Genomic DNA, 17,306 nt, shown 5'->3' with positions numbered 1-17,306 from the left:
TATTTTATGTATGTATTGTTTCATACATCTGCAGGATAAATTCCTGGAAGGTCCTTTCTGTATCAAAGGATATGTGCATTTATAATTTTGATAGGTATTGCCAAATTGGTCTCTAAAGAGGTTTTTCCAGTTTACATTTCTGTCAGGAATTTGTCTTTTCCTCCACTTTTGCCAATACAGTGTTGTTATCAAATTTTTGATCTTTATCAATGTTAAGGAAAAAATTTTCTTAACATAGTTTTAATTTGCATTACTCTTTTAATGAGTGAGTTTAGGCAACTTTTCTGATGTTCAAGATCTATAGTCATCCTCTCTGTTTACAGATTTCATATTTGTGAATTCACCTAATAGCTAAAATTTATTTGTAACACCAAGTCAGTACACATGGTGCTTTCAAGGTCATTTGTGAACATGCATAGAGTGGTGAAAAATTTTGAGTTGTCCAGTGTGCATGTTCCCAGCTGAGATCGGGCAAATTGATGCTCTGCCTTCATGTTTCAGTCCTCATACTTAACATGTGTCCTTCTCATGGTGTATTTAGTGCTACATTTTTTTGTGTTTTTTGCTTTTTGTTGGTAATTTCCTGGCTTATGGCCCCCAAGCGTAGTGCTTGATGTTCCTAAGTGTTCCTAAGGATAAGAAGGTGGTGATGTGCCTTACGGGGAAAATTCGTGTGTTATATAAGCTATTTTCTGGTGTTCAGGAGTCATATATAAGTTTTGGTGCTGTTGCCTGGGAGTTCTGTGTTAACGAATCAATACTATATAAGGTATCTTTAAACAGAAACACACATAAAACAAGGTTATCTCTTGATCAGTTGACAGAAAGGTTGTGACCAGAGGCTCATGGGAACCTTACCTTGTATTTCCTCTAGGAGCAATGGTTCAGTTTCAGTGTAATTGAGTGTTCACAGTGATTTTGCTGACTATAATTACGAATGATGAGAATCAACTGCATTTGTACTGCCTTTTTTTGTTACCTGTATTCAATTTCTTTGTCCATTTTTCCCCTTATTATGTTTTCTTAATGATTTGTAGCAGCTCTTTATATATTAGGGAAATTAGCCTCTGTGATATGAGTTGCACATATTTTTTTCTTTCCCCTTAGGTGGCTTTTGCTGTGCAGAAATTTTGGATCTTGATGCAGTCAAATTTATTTGGGGTCATAATTAGGAAGGCCTTTCCTACTCTGATGTTAAAAAGAATTCCCCTGTAGTTTATCTAATACTTTTATGGTTTCATTTTTTGAAAATTTAAATCTTGGCTCCATTTGGAATTTACTCATGTAAGGGTGTGAGGTCTGGATCCAACTTTATGTTTTTCCTGGTGGTTACTCACTTGCACCCAAACTACTTACTAATTATCCATCTTTTCCCCACTGATTTAGAATGCCACTTTTTTTCCATATACTGAATTCCCATATGTATTTGGGCTATTTCTAGACTTTTGGTTCTGTTCCACTGGTCTCTCTGTTGTGTCAGTGTATCCATGTTTTAATTAGTGAAAGTATGCTTTAAAATCTGATAGAATTTTTCACTCGTCATTACTTCTCTTTTTTATAATTTCCAGGGATATCTTGCTTTTTTAAAAAAAATAAATATTATTATATGAATGTTAAAGTTAGTTTATCTTGTTACAAAGAAATCACACACCTGAAACTCAGAGCTAGAGCTCGGCAGATATTTACGTCAGTATTAGCACATACAGCAACTGTTAAAAAAGCTGAAAGAGAGTCCAGACTTCAGTTAGAGATATGAATGAAGCAGATCTGTTTAGGACTAAGGCAAATCAGGCCAAAGGGTAAAGGACGATACTATGTTTTAAAACTTCAACTTCCATGTGAGACCAAGGAAAGAATGTTTATTTGGTGCAGGATCTATATTTTCTGTAGTACACTAAATAATTTAACTTGTACGGTCAGTTTATTCAAACACCATAATTACATAGAAATTTGAATAGGAAGTGAAATCTGGTAGGTTTCTGCAGGTTAATGTGAAATAGCGATACATCCCAAAGTAATTTGGGCCGAGAATAAAAATGTATATACAGGGTCCTCCTGAGGAGCTGAGGGGGAAATGCGGAAATGTTGGACTTCCCCACCTGGGTTTTTTTTTTTTTTTTTTTTTTTTTTTAATTAAATTCAGTTTTATTGAAATACATTCACACACCATACAATCATCCATGATATACAATCCACTGTCCACAGTATGATAACATAGTTATGCGTTCATCACCACAATCTATCTCTGAACATTTTCCTTACATCAGAAAGAACCAGAACAAGAATAAAAAATAAAAGTGAAAAAAACACCCAAATCATCCCCCCATCCCACCCCATTTGTCCTTTAGTTTTTATCCCCATTCCTCCACTCATCCATACACTAGATAAAGGGGGTGTGATCCACAAGGTCTTCACAATCGCACTGTCACCCCTTGTAATCTACATTATTATAGAATTGTCTTCAGGAGTCCAGACTGCTGGGTTGGAGTTTGGTAGTTTCAGGTATTTACTTCTAGCTATTCCAATACATTAAAGCCTAAGAGGTGTTATCTATATAGTGCATAAGAACGTCCACCAGAGTGACCTCTCGACTCCATTTGGAATCTCTCAGCCACTGAAACTATTGTGTCTCATTTTGCATCCCCCTTTTGGTCAAGAAGATACTCTCAGTCCCACGATGCCGGGTCCACATTCATCCCCGGGAGTCATTCTCTTAGTTGCCAGGGAGATTTACAACCCTGGGAGTCGGGTCCCACGTAGAGGGGAGGGCAGCGAGTTCACCTGTCGAGATGGCTCAGTTAGAGAGAGAGAGGGCCACATCTGAGCAACAAAGAGGTACTCAGGGGGAGACTCTTAGGCACCATTACATATAACTTTAGACTTTCCTTTGTGGTAATGAGCTTCATAAGGGCAAGTCCCATGCTTGAGGGCTCAGCACATCAAACCACCAGTCCCAATGTTTCTGACAACATACGCTAGGGGATCAGCATCTTAAAGTTTAGAGATAGGCCTTACAATTCAGGGATAGAGTTAACTGCTGTAAGAGATTACAATCTAGGGACTATTACAATTATTGTGTCCATGTTAGGCTATGTTCTAAGATTGAATTCTGAGTTTACACATTGTAGTTAGTCCATATTAGTGAGGCATCATCCCTCTCACCATAGTGGGTTTGCTTTTTTTTTTTTTTTTTTTTTTTTTGGGGAATAGTTTTTATTTTTTTATTTTTCATTTTTTTTTTTAATCATCATTTTATTGAGATATATTCACATACCACGCAGTCATACAAAACAAATTGTACTTTCGATTGTTTACAGTACCATTACATAGTTGTACATTCATCACTTAAATCAATCCCTGACACCTTCATAAGCACACACACAAAAATAACAAGAATAATAATTAGAGTGAAAAAGAGCAATTGAAGTAAAAAAGAACACTAGGTACCTTTGTCTGTTTGTTTGCTTCCCCTACTTTTCTACACATCCATCCATAAACTAGACAAAGTGGAGTTTGGTCCTTATGGCATTCCCAATCCCACTGTCACCCCTCATAAGCTACATTTTTATACAACTGTCTTCGAGATTCATGGGTTCTGGGTTGTAGTTTAATAGTTTCAGGTATCCACCACCAGCTACCCCAATTCTTTAGAACCTAAAAAAGGTTGTCTAAAGTGTGCGTAAGAGTGCCCACCAGAGTGATCTCTCGGCTCGTTTTGGAATCTCTCTGCCACTGAAGCTTATTTCATTTCCTTTCACATCCCCCTTTTGGTCAAGAAGATGTTCTCCATCCCACGATGCCGGGTCTACATTCCTCCCCGGGAGTCATATTCCACGTTGCCAGGGAGATTCACTTCCCTGGGTGTCTGATCCCACGTAGGGGGGAGGGCAGTGATTTCACCTTTCAAGTTGGCTTAGCCAGAGAGAGAGGGCCACATCTGAGCAACAAAGAGGCATTCAGGAAGAGACTCTTAGGCACAAATACAGGGAGGCCTAGCCTCTCCTTTGCAGGAACCGTCTTCCCAAGGGTAAAACTTATGGTAGAGGGCTCAACCCATCAAACCACCAGTCCCCTATGTCTGTGGTCATGTTAGCAACCATGGAGGTGGGGTAGGCGAATACCCCTGCATTCTCCACAGGCTCCTCAAGGGGGCACTACTTCTTTTTTTTTTTTTTTTTCCTTGTTTGTCTTTTTTTCTTTTTCTTTTTTTTTTTTTTAACTTTCCCTTCTTTTTTCAAATCAACTGTATGAAAAAAAAAGTTAAAAAGAAAACAAACATACAATAAAAGAACATTTCAAAGAGACCATAGCAAGGGAGTAAGAAAAAGACAACTAACCTAAGATAACTGCTTAACTTCCAACATGTTCCTACTTTACCCCAAGAAAGTTACATAATATAGCAACATTTCAGTGAACTTGTTCCTACTACATCCATCAGAAATTAACAGACCATAGTCATTTCTGGGCATCCCCAGAACGTTAAATAGCTTATCTGTTCTTCTTGGATTATTGTTCCCCCTTCCTTAATTGCTCTCTACTGCTAGTTCCCCTACATTCTACATTATAAACCATTTGTTTTACATTTTTCAAAGTTCACATTAGTGGTAGCATATAATATTTCTCTTTTTGTGCCTGGCTTATTTCGCTCAGCATTATGTCTTCAAGGTTCATCCATGTTGTCATATGTTTCACCAGATCGTTCCTTCTTACTGCCGCGTAGTATTCCATCGTGTGTATATACCACATTTTATTTATCCACTCATCTGTTGAAGGACATTTGGGTTGTTTCCATCTCTTGGCAATTGTGAATAATGCTGCTATGAACATTGGCGTGCAGATATCTGTTCGTGTCACTGCTTTCCGATCTTCCGGGTATATACCGAGAAGTGCAATCGCTGGATCGAATGGTAGCTCTATATCTAGTTTTCTAAGGAACTGCCAGACTGACTTCCAGAGTGGCTGAACCATTATACAGTCCCACCAACAATGAATAAGAGTTCCAATTTCTCCACATCCCCTCCAGCATTTGTAGTTTCCTGTTTGTTTAATGGCAGCCATTCTAATCGGTGTTAGATGGTATCTCATTGTGGTCTTAATTTGCATCTCTCTAATAGCTAGTGAAGCTGAACATTTTTTCATGTGTTTCTTGGCCATTTGTATTTCCTCTTCAGAGAACTGTCTTTTCATATCTTTTGCCCATTTTATAATTGGGCTGTCTGTACTATTGTCATTGAGTTGTAGGATTTCTTTGTATATGCAAGATATCAGTCTTTTGTCAGATACATGGTTTCCAAAAATTTTTTCCCATTGAGTTGGCTGCCTCTTTACCTTTTTGAGAAATTCCTTTGAGGTGCAGAAACTTCTAAGCTTGAGGAGTTCCCATTTATCTATTTTCTCTTTTGTTGCTTGTGCTTTGGGTGTAAAGTCTAGGAAGTGGCCTCCTAATACAAGGTCTTGAAGATGTTTTCCTACATTATCTTCTAGGAGTTTTATGGTACTTTCTTTTATATTGAGATCTTTGGTCCATTTTGAGTTAATTTTTGTGTAGGGGGTGAGGTAGGGGTCCTCTTTCATTCTTTTGGATATGGATATCCAACTCTCCCAGCCCCATTTGTTGAAAAGACCATTATGGCTCAGTTCGGTGACTTTGGGGGCCTTATCACAGATCAGTCGGCCATAGATCTGAGGGTCTATCTCTGAATTCTCAATTCGATTCCATTGATCTATATGTCTATCTTTGTGCCAGTACCATGCTGTTTTGGCAACTGTGGCTTTATAATAAGCTTCAAAGTCAGGGAGTGTAAGTCCTCCCACTTCGTTTTTCTTTTTTAGAGTGTCTTTAGCAATTCGAGGCATCTTCCCTTTCCAAATAAATTTGATAATTAGCGTTTCCAAGTCTGCAAAGTAGGTTGTTGGAATTTTGATTGGGATTGCATTGAATCTATAGATGAGTTTGGGTAGAATTGACATCTTAATGACATTTAGCCTTCCTATCCATGAACATGGAATATTTTTCCATCTTTTAAGGTCCCCTTCTATTTCTTTTAGTAGAGTTATGTAGTTTTCTTTGTATAGGTCTTTTACATCTTTGGTTAAGTTTATTCCTAGGTACTTGATTTTTTTAGTTGCTATTGAAAATGGTATCTTTTTCTTGAGTGTCTCTTCAGTTTGTTCATTTCTAGCATATAGAAACATTACTGACTTATGTGCATTAATCTTGTATCCCGCTACTTTGCTAAATTTGTTTATTAGCTCTAGTAAGTGTATCGTTGATTTCTCAGGGTTTTCTAGATATAGGATCATATCATCTGCAAACAATGACAGTTTTACTTCTTCTTTTCCAATTTGGATGCCTTTTATTTCTTTGTCTTGCCGGATTGCCCTGGCTAGCACTTCCAGCACAATGTTGAATAACAGTGGTGACAGCGGGCATCCTTGTCTTGTTCCTGATCTTAGAGGGAAGGCTTTCAGTCTCTCACCATTGAGTACTATGCTGGCTGTGGGTTTTTCATATATGCTCTTTATCATGTTGAGGAAGTTTCCTTCAATTCCTACCTTTTGAAGTGTTTTTATCAAAAAGGGATGTTGGATTTTGTCAAATGCTTTTTCAGCATCTATTGAGATGATCAATTGATTTTTCCCTTTCGAGTTTTTAATGTGTTGTAATACATTGATTGTTTTTCTTATGTTGAACCATCCTTGCATGCCTGGAATGAACCCCACTTGGTCATGGTGTATGATTTTTTTAATGTGTCTTTGGATTCGATTTGCAAGTATTTTGTTGAGGATTTTTGCATCTATATTCATTAGGGAGATTGGCCGGTAGTTTTCCTTTTTTGTAGCATCTTTGCCTGGTTTTGGTATTAGATTGATGTTAGCTTCATAAAATGAGTTAGGTAGTGTTCCATTTTTTTCAATGTTTTGAAAGAGTTTGAGTAAGATTGGTGTCAGTTCTTTTTGGAAAGTTTGGTAGAATTCCCCTGTGAAGCCATCTGGCCCTGGGCATTTATTTGTGGGAAGATTTTTGATGACTGATTGGATCTCTTTGCTTGTGATGGGTTGGTTGAGGTCTTCTATTTCTTCTCTGGTCAGTCTAGGTTGTTCATATGTTTCCAGGAAATTGTCCATTTCTTCTACATTATCCAGTTTGTTGCCATACAGTTGTTCATAATATCCTCTTATAATTTTTTTAATTTTTCAGGATCTGCAGTTATGTCACCTTTTTCATTCATTATTTTGTTTATATGGGTCTTCTCTCTTTTTGATTTTGTCAGTCTAGCTAGGGGCTTGTCAATCTTGTTGATCTTCTCAAAGAACCAACTTTTGGTGATATTTATCCTTTCTATTGTTTTTTTGTTCTCTATGTCATTTATTTCTGCTTTAATCCTTGTTATTTCTTTTCTTCTACTTGGTTTAGGATTGGTTTGCTGTTCATTTTCTAGCTTCTTCAGTTGATCCATTAGTTCTTTGATTTTGGCTCTTTCTTCCTTTTTAATATATGCGTTTAGTGCTATAAATTTCCCCCTTAGCACTGCTTTTGCTGCATCCCATAGGTTTTGGTATGTTGTGTTCTCATTTTCATTCGTCTCTATATATTTAGCAATTTCTCTTGCTATTTCTTCTTTAACCCACTGATTGTTTAGGAGTGTGTTGTTTAACCTCCAGGTATTTGTGAATTTTCTAAGTCTCTGATGGTTATTGACTTCTAATTGTATTCCATTGTGGTCAGAGAATGTGCTTTGAATAATTTCAATCTTTTTAAATTTATTGAGGCTTGTTTTATGTCCCAGCATATGATCTATTCTGGAGAAAGTTCCGTGAGCACTAGAAAAGTATGTGTATCCTGGTGATTTGGGAGGTAATGTCCTGTAGATGTCTGTTAAATCTAATTCATTTATCAGATTGTTTAGGTTTTCAATTTCCTTATTGGTCTTCTGTCTGGTTGATCTATCTATAGGAGAGAGTGATGTGTTGAAGTCTCCCACAATTATTGTGGAAACATCAATTGCTTCCTTTAGTTTTGCCAATGTTTCTCTCATGTATTTTGTGGCACCTTGATTGGGTGCATAGACATTTACGATTGTTATTTCTTCTTGCTGAATTGCCCCTTTTATTAGTATGTAGTGGCCGCCTTTGTCTCTCAAAACATCCCTGCATTTGAAGTCTATTTTATCTGAGATTAATATTGCTACACCTGCTTTCTTTTGGCTGTAGCTTGCATGAAATATTTTTTTCCATCCTTTCACTTTCAGTTTCTTTGTGTCCCTGTGTCTAAGATGAGTCTCTTGTATGCAACATATTGATGGTTCATTTTTTTTGATCCATTCTGCGAATCTATATCTTTTAATTGGGGAGTTTAATCCATTTACATTCAACGTTAAAACCGTGAAGGCATTTCTTGAATCGGCCATCTTATCCTTTGGATTATGTTTGCCATATTTTTCCCTCTCTCTATTAATATCCTTTATTGTACCCATACCGAATCTCTTTAGTACTGAACCTTTCTCCAGGTCTCTCTGTCCTGTCTTTGTTTCTCTGTCTGTAGGGCTCCCTTTAGTATCTCCAGTAGGGCAGGTCTCTTGTTAGCAAATTCTCTCAGCATTTCTTTGTCTGTGAAAAATTTAAGCTCTCCCTCAAATTTGAAGGAGAGCTTTGCTGGATAAAGTATTCTTGGCTGGAAATTCCTCTCACTCAGAATTTTAAATATATCGTGCCACTGCCTTCTCGCCTCCATGGTGGCTGCTGAGTAGTCACTACTTAGTCTTATGCTGTTTCCTTTGTATGTGGTGAATTGCTTTTCTCTTGCTGCTTTCAGAACTTGCTCCTTCTCTTCTATGTTTGACAGTGTGATCAGTATATGTCTCGGAGTGGGTTTTTTTGGATTTATTCTATTTGGAGTTCGCTGAGCATTTATGATTTGTGTATTTATGTTGTTTAGAAGATTTGGGAAGTTTTCCCCAACAATTTCTTTGAATACTCTTCCTAGACCTTTACCCTTTTCTTCCCCTTCTGGGACACCAATGAGTCTTATATTCGGACGTTTCATATTATCTATCATATCCCTGAGGTCCATTTCGAGTTTTTCAATTTTTTTCCCCATTCTTTCTTTTATGCTTTCATTTTCCATTCTGTCATCTTCGAGGTCACTGATTCGTTGTTCAACTTCCTCTAGTCTTGTACTATGAGTGTCCAGAATCTTTTTAATTTGGTCAACAGTTTCTTTAATTTCCATAAGATCATCCATTTTTTTATTTAGTCTTGCAATGTCTTCTTTATGCTCTTCTAGGGTCTTCTTGATTTCCTTCATATCCCGTACTATGGTCTCATTGTTCATCTTTAGTTCTTTGAGTAGCTGCTCTAGGTGTGTCTCTTCTGGTCTTTTGATTTGGGTGCTTGGGCTTGGGTTATCCATATCGTCTGGTTTTTTCATATGCTTTATAATTTTCTGTTGTTTTTGGCCTCGTGGCATTTGCTGAACTTGATAGGGTTCTTTTAGGGTTTGTAGACCAGTTGAAGTCCTTATCTCTAATTTATCAGATCTACAGCTTCGTGGAGTACACTTTCTCTAACTAACCAGCAGGTGGCGTCCACGAGCCACCTGTTCTCCACAAGCCAGATCTCCCCTGCTTAGCCTTTTTGGTGAGTGGGGGAGTGAGTCTTGTGGGGCCCAATTGGTGTACCAAGCTTGCGTGTGTAGTTGGTGTTGCCTGCCCTGTATGTGGGGCGTGTTTCTGGGCAGTCTGGGAGGGGGGGTGGCCCTAACAATCAAATCTCCCTGATGATCCTAGAGTTTTAAAGCTACTGCAATAGTCTAATCCTTCAGTTCAGTCCTGCCACAGTTTGTCTCTGCCACTGACCCACAAGTCTTTGGTATTGGCGTATGGCTCCTGAGACTTGCAAGTGGGCCCCTCTTCCAGGCTGTGCACCCCGGGTCCTCTGTTGAGGGATGACTGTGCTATGTCACAGGTGAGTGCCGTCCCCCCAGGGCAGTTCTGGGCTGCTGGGCTGTGTTGGGAGGCTCCCAGTCTGCTCAAATGATGGCTGAATGGGGCTCTGTTAATTCACACTGCTCCCCCTTCCCAGCTCTGGGACATTCAGCTGAGGTTGCAGGGAAGGCTAATGTCCACGCCCAGTTTTGTGGTGTGTGCCTGTTATTTGAAGCACTTCCGTCACACTGGGTTGTCTGGGGCAGCTCTGGGCTATGGGGCTGGCGATGGGCAGGAGTGTTTCCTGTCCACCAGGATGGTGGCTGTGAGCGGACACCCCCCTTTTCTTGGGAAGTTGTGTTGTTTAGTGAATTTTCTCAGCCACTGGATTATTGCCTTTTGTCTCAGAGCTCTCTTAGTTCTGCTCTTGACTTGACGTGCCCAAATTTCAATTCTTTGAAGCTTTCTGTATTGAGCTTCTTAGAGTAATTGTTTTAGAAAAAGCAAAAAGGATTTAAAAAAAAAAAAAAAAAAAAACGGCCCTCCTCAGAGATCTAATGGGTTATTGAAATGCTAATAGACAAAGCAACCAGGGCCATTAAGGAAAGGTGCACAGGGCAGAGAGATCAGCCTTGCTTCGGGATTTGCATATGCGCCTCAAGGCCTGATCTCCGCCCTTCCCCTTTCTGTGTTCACCAGAACTCCAAAAATCCTCTGCTTTTATTTTGGAGTTTTTTCGTGTTGTTTTTTTTCTATGCCTGTCTCCTCTCTGCTGGGCTGGCTGCTCTCAGTGTCTCTGGTGTCTGGTCTCAGTCTATCTATGGTTGGAGTTTGAATCAGTAGAATGAGTTTCCGATAAGAGCAGCCACTGCAATTCTCCGTTCTCCTTCCTGGAGCTGACAGCCCCTCCTCCCCCGGGACTGAGCCTGGCAGGGAGGGGCGCGGGTCCCCTGGCCGCAAAAACTTACAGATTTCGCTGATCTCAGCAGTTCCACGTTTTCATGAGTGTTGTATGAAGTATGCCCAAAGACAGATTGCTCTGTGGTGTCCAGTCCACGCAGTTCCTGGCTTTTTACCTACTTTCCTGGAGGAGTAACTAAAACATACAGCTCACCAGTCTGCCATCTTGCCCCGCCTCCTCCCCCACCTGGGTTTTTGCGGTGGTTCTCACAAACATTGAGGACTGATGATTTGGTATGCTGAGCCTTTGATCTTGGGGCTTGCCCTTATGAAGCTTGTTACTGCAAAGGAGAGGCTAAGCCTACTCATGATTGTACCTAAGAATCTCCCCCAGAGTACCTCTTAGTTGCTCAGATGTGGCCCTCTCTCTCTAGCTAAGCCAACTTGGCAGGTAAACTCACTGCCCTCTCCCCTACGTGGGACCTGACTCCCAGGGGTGTAAATCTCCCTGGCAGTGCAGGATATGACTTCTGGGGATGAGTCTGAACCTGGAATTGTGGGATTGAAAACATCTTCTTGACCAGAAGGGGGAAGTGAAATGAAACAAAATAGTTTCAGTGGCTGAGAGATTTCAAATGGAGTTGAGAGGTCACTCTGGTGAGTATTCTTAAGTACTGTTTAGATATTCCTTTTTAGGTTTTAATGTATTGGAATAGCTAGAAGGAAATACCTGAAACTATCAAACTGCAACCCAGTAGCCTTGGTTCTTGAAGACAATTATATAAACATGTAGCTTACGTGGGGTGACAGTGTGATTGTAAAAACCTTGTGGATCACACTCCCTTTATTCAGTGTATGGATGGACGAGTAGAAAAATGGGGACAAAAAGTAAATGAAGAATAGGGTGGGTTGGGGGGCATAATTTGGGTGTTCTTTTTTACTTTTATTTTTTATTATTCTCTCTGATGTAAGGAAAATGTTCAAAAATAGATTAAGGTGATGAATGCACAACTATATGATGGTACTGTGAACAGTTGATTGTACACCATGGATGATCGTATGTATGGTATGTGAATATATTTCAATAAAACTGAATTTTAAAAAAAAATCCAAAAAAAAAAAAAAGAGGTCACATTGTTTTTTTAAATTGAGATCTCATGAACATAAAGAAGAATTGACATCTTTATGATGTTGAATCTTCCTGGCTGAGAACCTGGTGAGCTTTTTAATTTGTTGAATTGATCTTTTTTTTTACGCTCTATAGGTACATTTTCTTCATATAGATCTTGCCTATTTTTTACTGAGTTTATTCTTACGTGTTTATGTTTTCTCTTCCTACTGTAAGGAAAGGAACTTTTGTCCTTTATATTTCCTGACTAATTATCATTTGTATATGTGAGAGTTGTTAACAAAATGTGGATTACCTACCCAGCTATCTTGTGGGATTTTTTTTAATTGAGAAATTTACATAACATAAAATTATTTAAAAGTATACAATTCTGTGCACTGAAACACCCACAATGTTTTGCAAACATAATTTCCTTCCATTTCCAAAACGTTTTACTCACCCCGAAAGAAAACCTCATACCCATTAAGCAGCCACTCCCCATTCTCCCTTTCTTCCAGTCCCTGGAAACTACCCATCTGCCTTCTGTCTCTGTGGATTTCCTTATCCTGAACATTTCCTATAAATGGAATCATATAATACGTATCTGGCTTCTTTCACATCGCATAATGATTTCAAGGTTCATCCATGTTGTAGCATGTATGACTACTTCATTCCATTTTATGGCTGAATAATATTCCGTTGCATAGGTATACCACATTTTGTTTATTTATTTTTCCATGGATGAACATTTGGATTGTTTCCATTTTTTAGCTATTGTGAATAGTGCTGCTATGAACATTTATGTATAAGTATTTGTTTTAGTCCCTGTTTCAATTTTTTTGGATATATATCTAGAAGTGGAATTGCTGGATCATATGGTAATTCTCTTTAACTTTCTGAGGAATCATCAAACTGTTTTCCATGGTGGCTGTACCATTTCACATTGCTATCAGCACCATATGAGGGTTCCAGTTTCTCCTCATCCTTGCCAACACTTGTTACCCCTTCCCTCTCTCCCCCCCTTTTTTTTTAATTGTGCCCATTCTAGTGTGCACAGTGGTTTCTCATGGTTTTGATATGCATTTCCCTAATGTCTATTGGTTTTGAACAACTTTTCTTGTGTTTGTTGACCATTTGTTTATCTCTGGAGAAATGTCTATTCAAATCCTTTGTGTATTTTAAAATTAGTTTATTTTCCTTTTTGTTGTTGTGTTGTAAGAGTTCTTTGTATATTCTGGATTCTAAACCCTTATCAGAATAATGATTTTCCAGGATTCTTTTTGTTTGTAGTAGTTTTTATGTTGATTTTTTTTTTTTCTTATTTTGGCCAGTTTCATTGGTCATTAGCTCCAAACACTGTTAAATAATAATGATGGGTGAAAACCCTTATTGTGTTCCTTACTTTAATGGGAATGAAGACTTAACCATAGCCACATTATGACAGCTTGAGGTTTTGTCCATTTGTTCACCACTGTAAGTGTCACTGTGATGAACACTTTTACATCAAACTATTCTATATTTGACATTGTTTCCTTTGGAGAAAGTCCCCAGCTGTGAAACTATTGGGTCAAAGACTCTTGATACAGATTGCCAGATTGTTTCCTAAAAGCAGTTGCCTCAAGTGCATTGCCACCTTAGGGTCTAATTTTATAATGGCTTTCTTTTTATTAATAGTCTAAGGACTATACTGTACATTTCTGGACTCCACTTACACTTTTACATGAAAAAAATTAAAATGTCCATCTCCCTGCATTAATAGGAAACAGAGAAGGTAATTGAATATCCATAGAGGGATGGTTTTAGCTTTCGTGATGGAGGTTTAAGTCATAAGGGCCTCATGGGTACCAAGCGGACTGCTCTTTGTGGTGTTAGGATTTGGATTGATAGGTAGGTTTTCCTGAGCGTGGCAACATGCACCTGGGATTAGGTGAGTCCTCCTCTGCTGTGGCTGTCTCACTGGGACAGGAGCTTCAGCAGACCAAAGCTTGCTGATGAGCAGAGAGGGCCTAGTGAACCAGATGAAAGCCATTCAGTGTGGTTCTTCCAGACAAGCTGCTAAAAAGCTCATTAGGTGCTGAAATGGAGGATCCTTTTCATTTATTAAACTCACAGCTCTGGAAGTCAGTTGAGACAAATGTGTGCCATCAGAGTCAGCAGTCATTGACAAAATGTTGGTATCTGGAAACCCCATGGGAGCTCTGATGCCATTCTTACCCAATGGTCCATCCCATCTTTGGGGACTTTCTTTTTCATACTTTCATTGTAGCCTGGAATTTCAGTGCCTGGATGAAGTTCAGCCTGGTCATTGCCATTTCCCTTAAGGTTTCTGGACTCTCTTTCCCCATGAATTTGAACATGTTTGAAGTCAGAGTATTTTCCTATGTTGAAGATTCTGAACATAGTTTGCCAGTGTTTCATGATTATTGTTCCTTATGTTTCCTTTTAGTTTCAGATGCTTCATCAAGATGAATCAAATAAAAGAGAAAAGATCAAGACAAAGGGAGTGGACTTTGAAGATGACCTGAGAGATGAAGTAGAAGATGCTGTCCAGAAAGTTTGTAATGCAACTGGATGTTCAGTTAGTATTTCTGTCATGCAGTAAAAAGACTTGTAAACAAACTTTGTAGCACCTAGTTGACCTGCTAGTTTTACAGCACCACACTAGCATGCCAACACCTGATGGGCCAGAATAGGCCCATGAGATTTGTAGTTTGATTAGGTTATGTGATATAACTCAATGAGAGTTATTTATTAATTTTACTCTTGTTTGCTAGACTTTACCCAATACTGCTCAAAATTCTAAGAAAGTATGTGGTTTAAATTTTTTTCTGACTAGTGTTTACACTGGTAAAGGTACAGTTTTATAAAGGTAATTCACTTATAAATGTGTACTAAATAGTTATTTCAGGTGACCTATCTTATCAAAAATGCAGACATTTTCTAAATGGGAAAGGTCTGGAAGCCTTGTCTCAATTCCTACTGTTACATCTTTTTGATATCAAATTGTTTTAAGTAGAGCTAGGTGGACAAGTTTATCCTGAGTCTTGAAGAGTTTCTTTGTTTCTTGGATAGGATTTTAATTTAATAGTCCAGAACCTGGAAGCTGAAAATTATAATATTGAATCTGCAATAATTGCCATGCTTCAGATGAACCAGGGGAAAAGAAATAGTAAGTCTATGATTGATATTTATAAGCCTTCAAAATGATTGTGTTGGTGATTTTCCAAATATTTATTTTTAATCAAATCATAGGTAGTAATTGTACTGTCATTTATTCAGCACCTTCTATGTACAGGCATTTTTTTGTTTTTTTACTAAGTCCTGAGTTAGATAGTAAATAAGACCCAACCCTGCTTCAGTGAGGGGTGAGTGGAGGCAGATAAGTAAACTGGTATTGTTCATAATGGGCTGGGTACAAGGTACGAGGGGAACTCATGAGAAAGCCCCCTGTCCCAGTCGTGGAGGGATAGAGAGTGTCAGGGAAGACTTTCAAGATTCCCTTTTAAAAACGGAAATAATAACTGAAGTAGATTGGAGAGAAAAATACCTTATTTTTCTTATGAAAATATTTAGATCTCACTAGCAGCTATCAACTTGTGATAATTCGGAATTATTTTTATTTATTTATTTTTTGCTTGAACTGGGTTTAATTTTGTGACTTACAGGAAGGAAAAAGATAAAACATCTTACTGGTTCTCCAAGTCAATTTATTTAATGATTTCAATAACAGATATTATGTGCCAGGTATTGTTCTTGGCATTATAGTTCTCTGTAATTGGGTCTTTTATCCACTTTATATTTGTTATCCCTTCTTAGAAAGCTAAAAGTAAGTTGGTCTCCATGACTTTCGAGCAGCACTCTCCATTATGTATTTGAAGTATGGTTAGTGTGACTGAGGAACTAAATTTTAAATTTTATTTAATTTTAATTAATGTAAATTTAAATTGCCACAGTGACTAGTGGCTATTGTATTGGACAGCACAGTTTTAGAGTCTGTTTCCTTTCTGATTATGGGGGTGCAGATGAAAGATTTTCCCCTAAAAATTCGTGTTTTAAAAAGTGATTTATCTAGTAAAACAAAGCACTTACTTTGTTGGTGACAAGCAATGATGAGGCTGGTCAAAGGTTATTTTTTAATTTATCTTCCAAAATTTACAAATGAATTTTTCTTTGTGTTCCCCCTGTATTGACTTGATATTAGAATTTTGCCTCAAGGAAACTTATTCTCCAAATGACAGTAATCTAGGGATCCAGGTAATTTTGGAGTCATTTAACACAACAATCACATTATGTTGCTATCTTTGTTTGTCAATTAACTTTAATAAAATATCTTTCTTTGGAAGATGTGGAGGAGAACCTTGAGTCCAGTGGCCAGGCGCTGAAGCATTGTGGCCCTTTATGGGAGGAGGATGGCAGTGGCTCCAGAATCTTTGGAAATCATGGCTTAAATGAAAGCAGGACTGAAAACAATAAGGCACAGGCCAGCCCTGATGAAGAAAACAAGGCAAATAAAAACCAGCTCCCAAAGGTATGAAAGATGGGATCCAAAGGGCAAATGATGGGCTCCTGTAATTCTGTGGCAGATGTGGGAACTTGGGATTCATTTTAATCTGTATTTTTCTTTTGATTTATGAAAGTAGTTATTGCAGAAAACATGGAGAGTGCATGAAGTTATGTCAAAGCAGGATGAAGATATTATTCGGGGGATTTCTATTGCCCACTTTGGTATATGCAATGAAGATGGAAAGGAAATGTATATTGAAATCTCCTTTGTGCAAATTTATAGCTGCCTTTTCCCACCTGACGTTGTTATGTTGGGTATATGTGGATCCACTTTTTTTTATGAGTGCCATTGTCTGCAGTGAAAAATTTGTTTTTTTTACATTATTTTCTTGGATAGAGTCCTAAAAGAGGAATTACCAGGTTAAAGAGCATGGATATATGCATCTTAAAAAGGCTTTTGGTAAATCAGGTACTTCCCAGAAAGGTTGTACGTCTCCCCCCACACCCCTCACCCTCCTGAGTAGTATGTGATATCATTTATTTTATTGAATTTGGAATTCATTTTAAAGACTTTGACCAAGAAGTTCTGAACTCAAAAAGCAGCATAATATAAAAAGCCACAGGCAAAGGCTTTTGAGGATTTTGTTTGAATTACCTGGGTCATTAAATGGTATGTGGAGGAAAGGTGTCCTGTGGTATGTTTGAACATTATCTCTTTTTGGACTAGGACTCATGTTTCTTTATGTCATTTTGAATTGGTTATGAGGAAAAAGGAAGATTGTTTTCTAGGTCAGCAAGGGGATATAAATTTAGATGTAAATTTGAGCAGTAATGGAAAATAAATCATCTCTTGGGCTGGTTTTCTCTGT

The 17,306-nt window shown here is 38.2% G+C and overlaps 1 protein-coding gene across 1 annotated transcript in view; it reads left to right on the top strand.

Moving 5' to 3' along the window:
- Window positions 1–17,306, top strand: part of OTUD3 (OTU deubiquitinase 3) — a 58,897-nt gene that overhangs the window by 36,507 nt on the left and 5,084 nt on the right. The window contains exons 5-7 of the mRNA XM_037828331.1: window positions 14,381–14,512; window positions 15,007–15,103; window positions 16,278–16,462. Coding sequence (XP_037684259.1) covers window positions 14,381–14,512; window positions 15,007–15,103; window positions 16,278–16,462 — 414 coding nt within the window. The remainder of the gene's footprint in view (window positions 1–14,380; window positions 14,513–15,006; window positions 15,104–16,277; window positions 16,463–17,306) is intronic.

Source organism: Choloepus didactylus, chromosome 2 (assembly GCF_015220235.1).
Source record: "Choloepus didactylus isolate mChoDid1 chromosome 2, mChoDid1.pri, whole genome shotgun sequence".
Lineage (NCBI taxonomy): Eukaryota > Metazoa > Chordata > Mammalia > Pilosa > Megalonychidae > Choloepus > Choloepus didactylus.
Note: the sequence above shows the minus strand (reverse complement) of the source record. Positions and strands in the feature narration are given on the sequence as shown.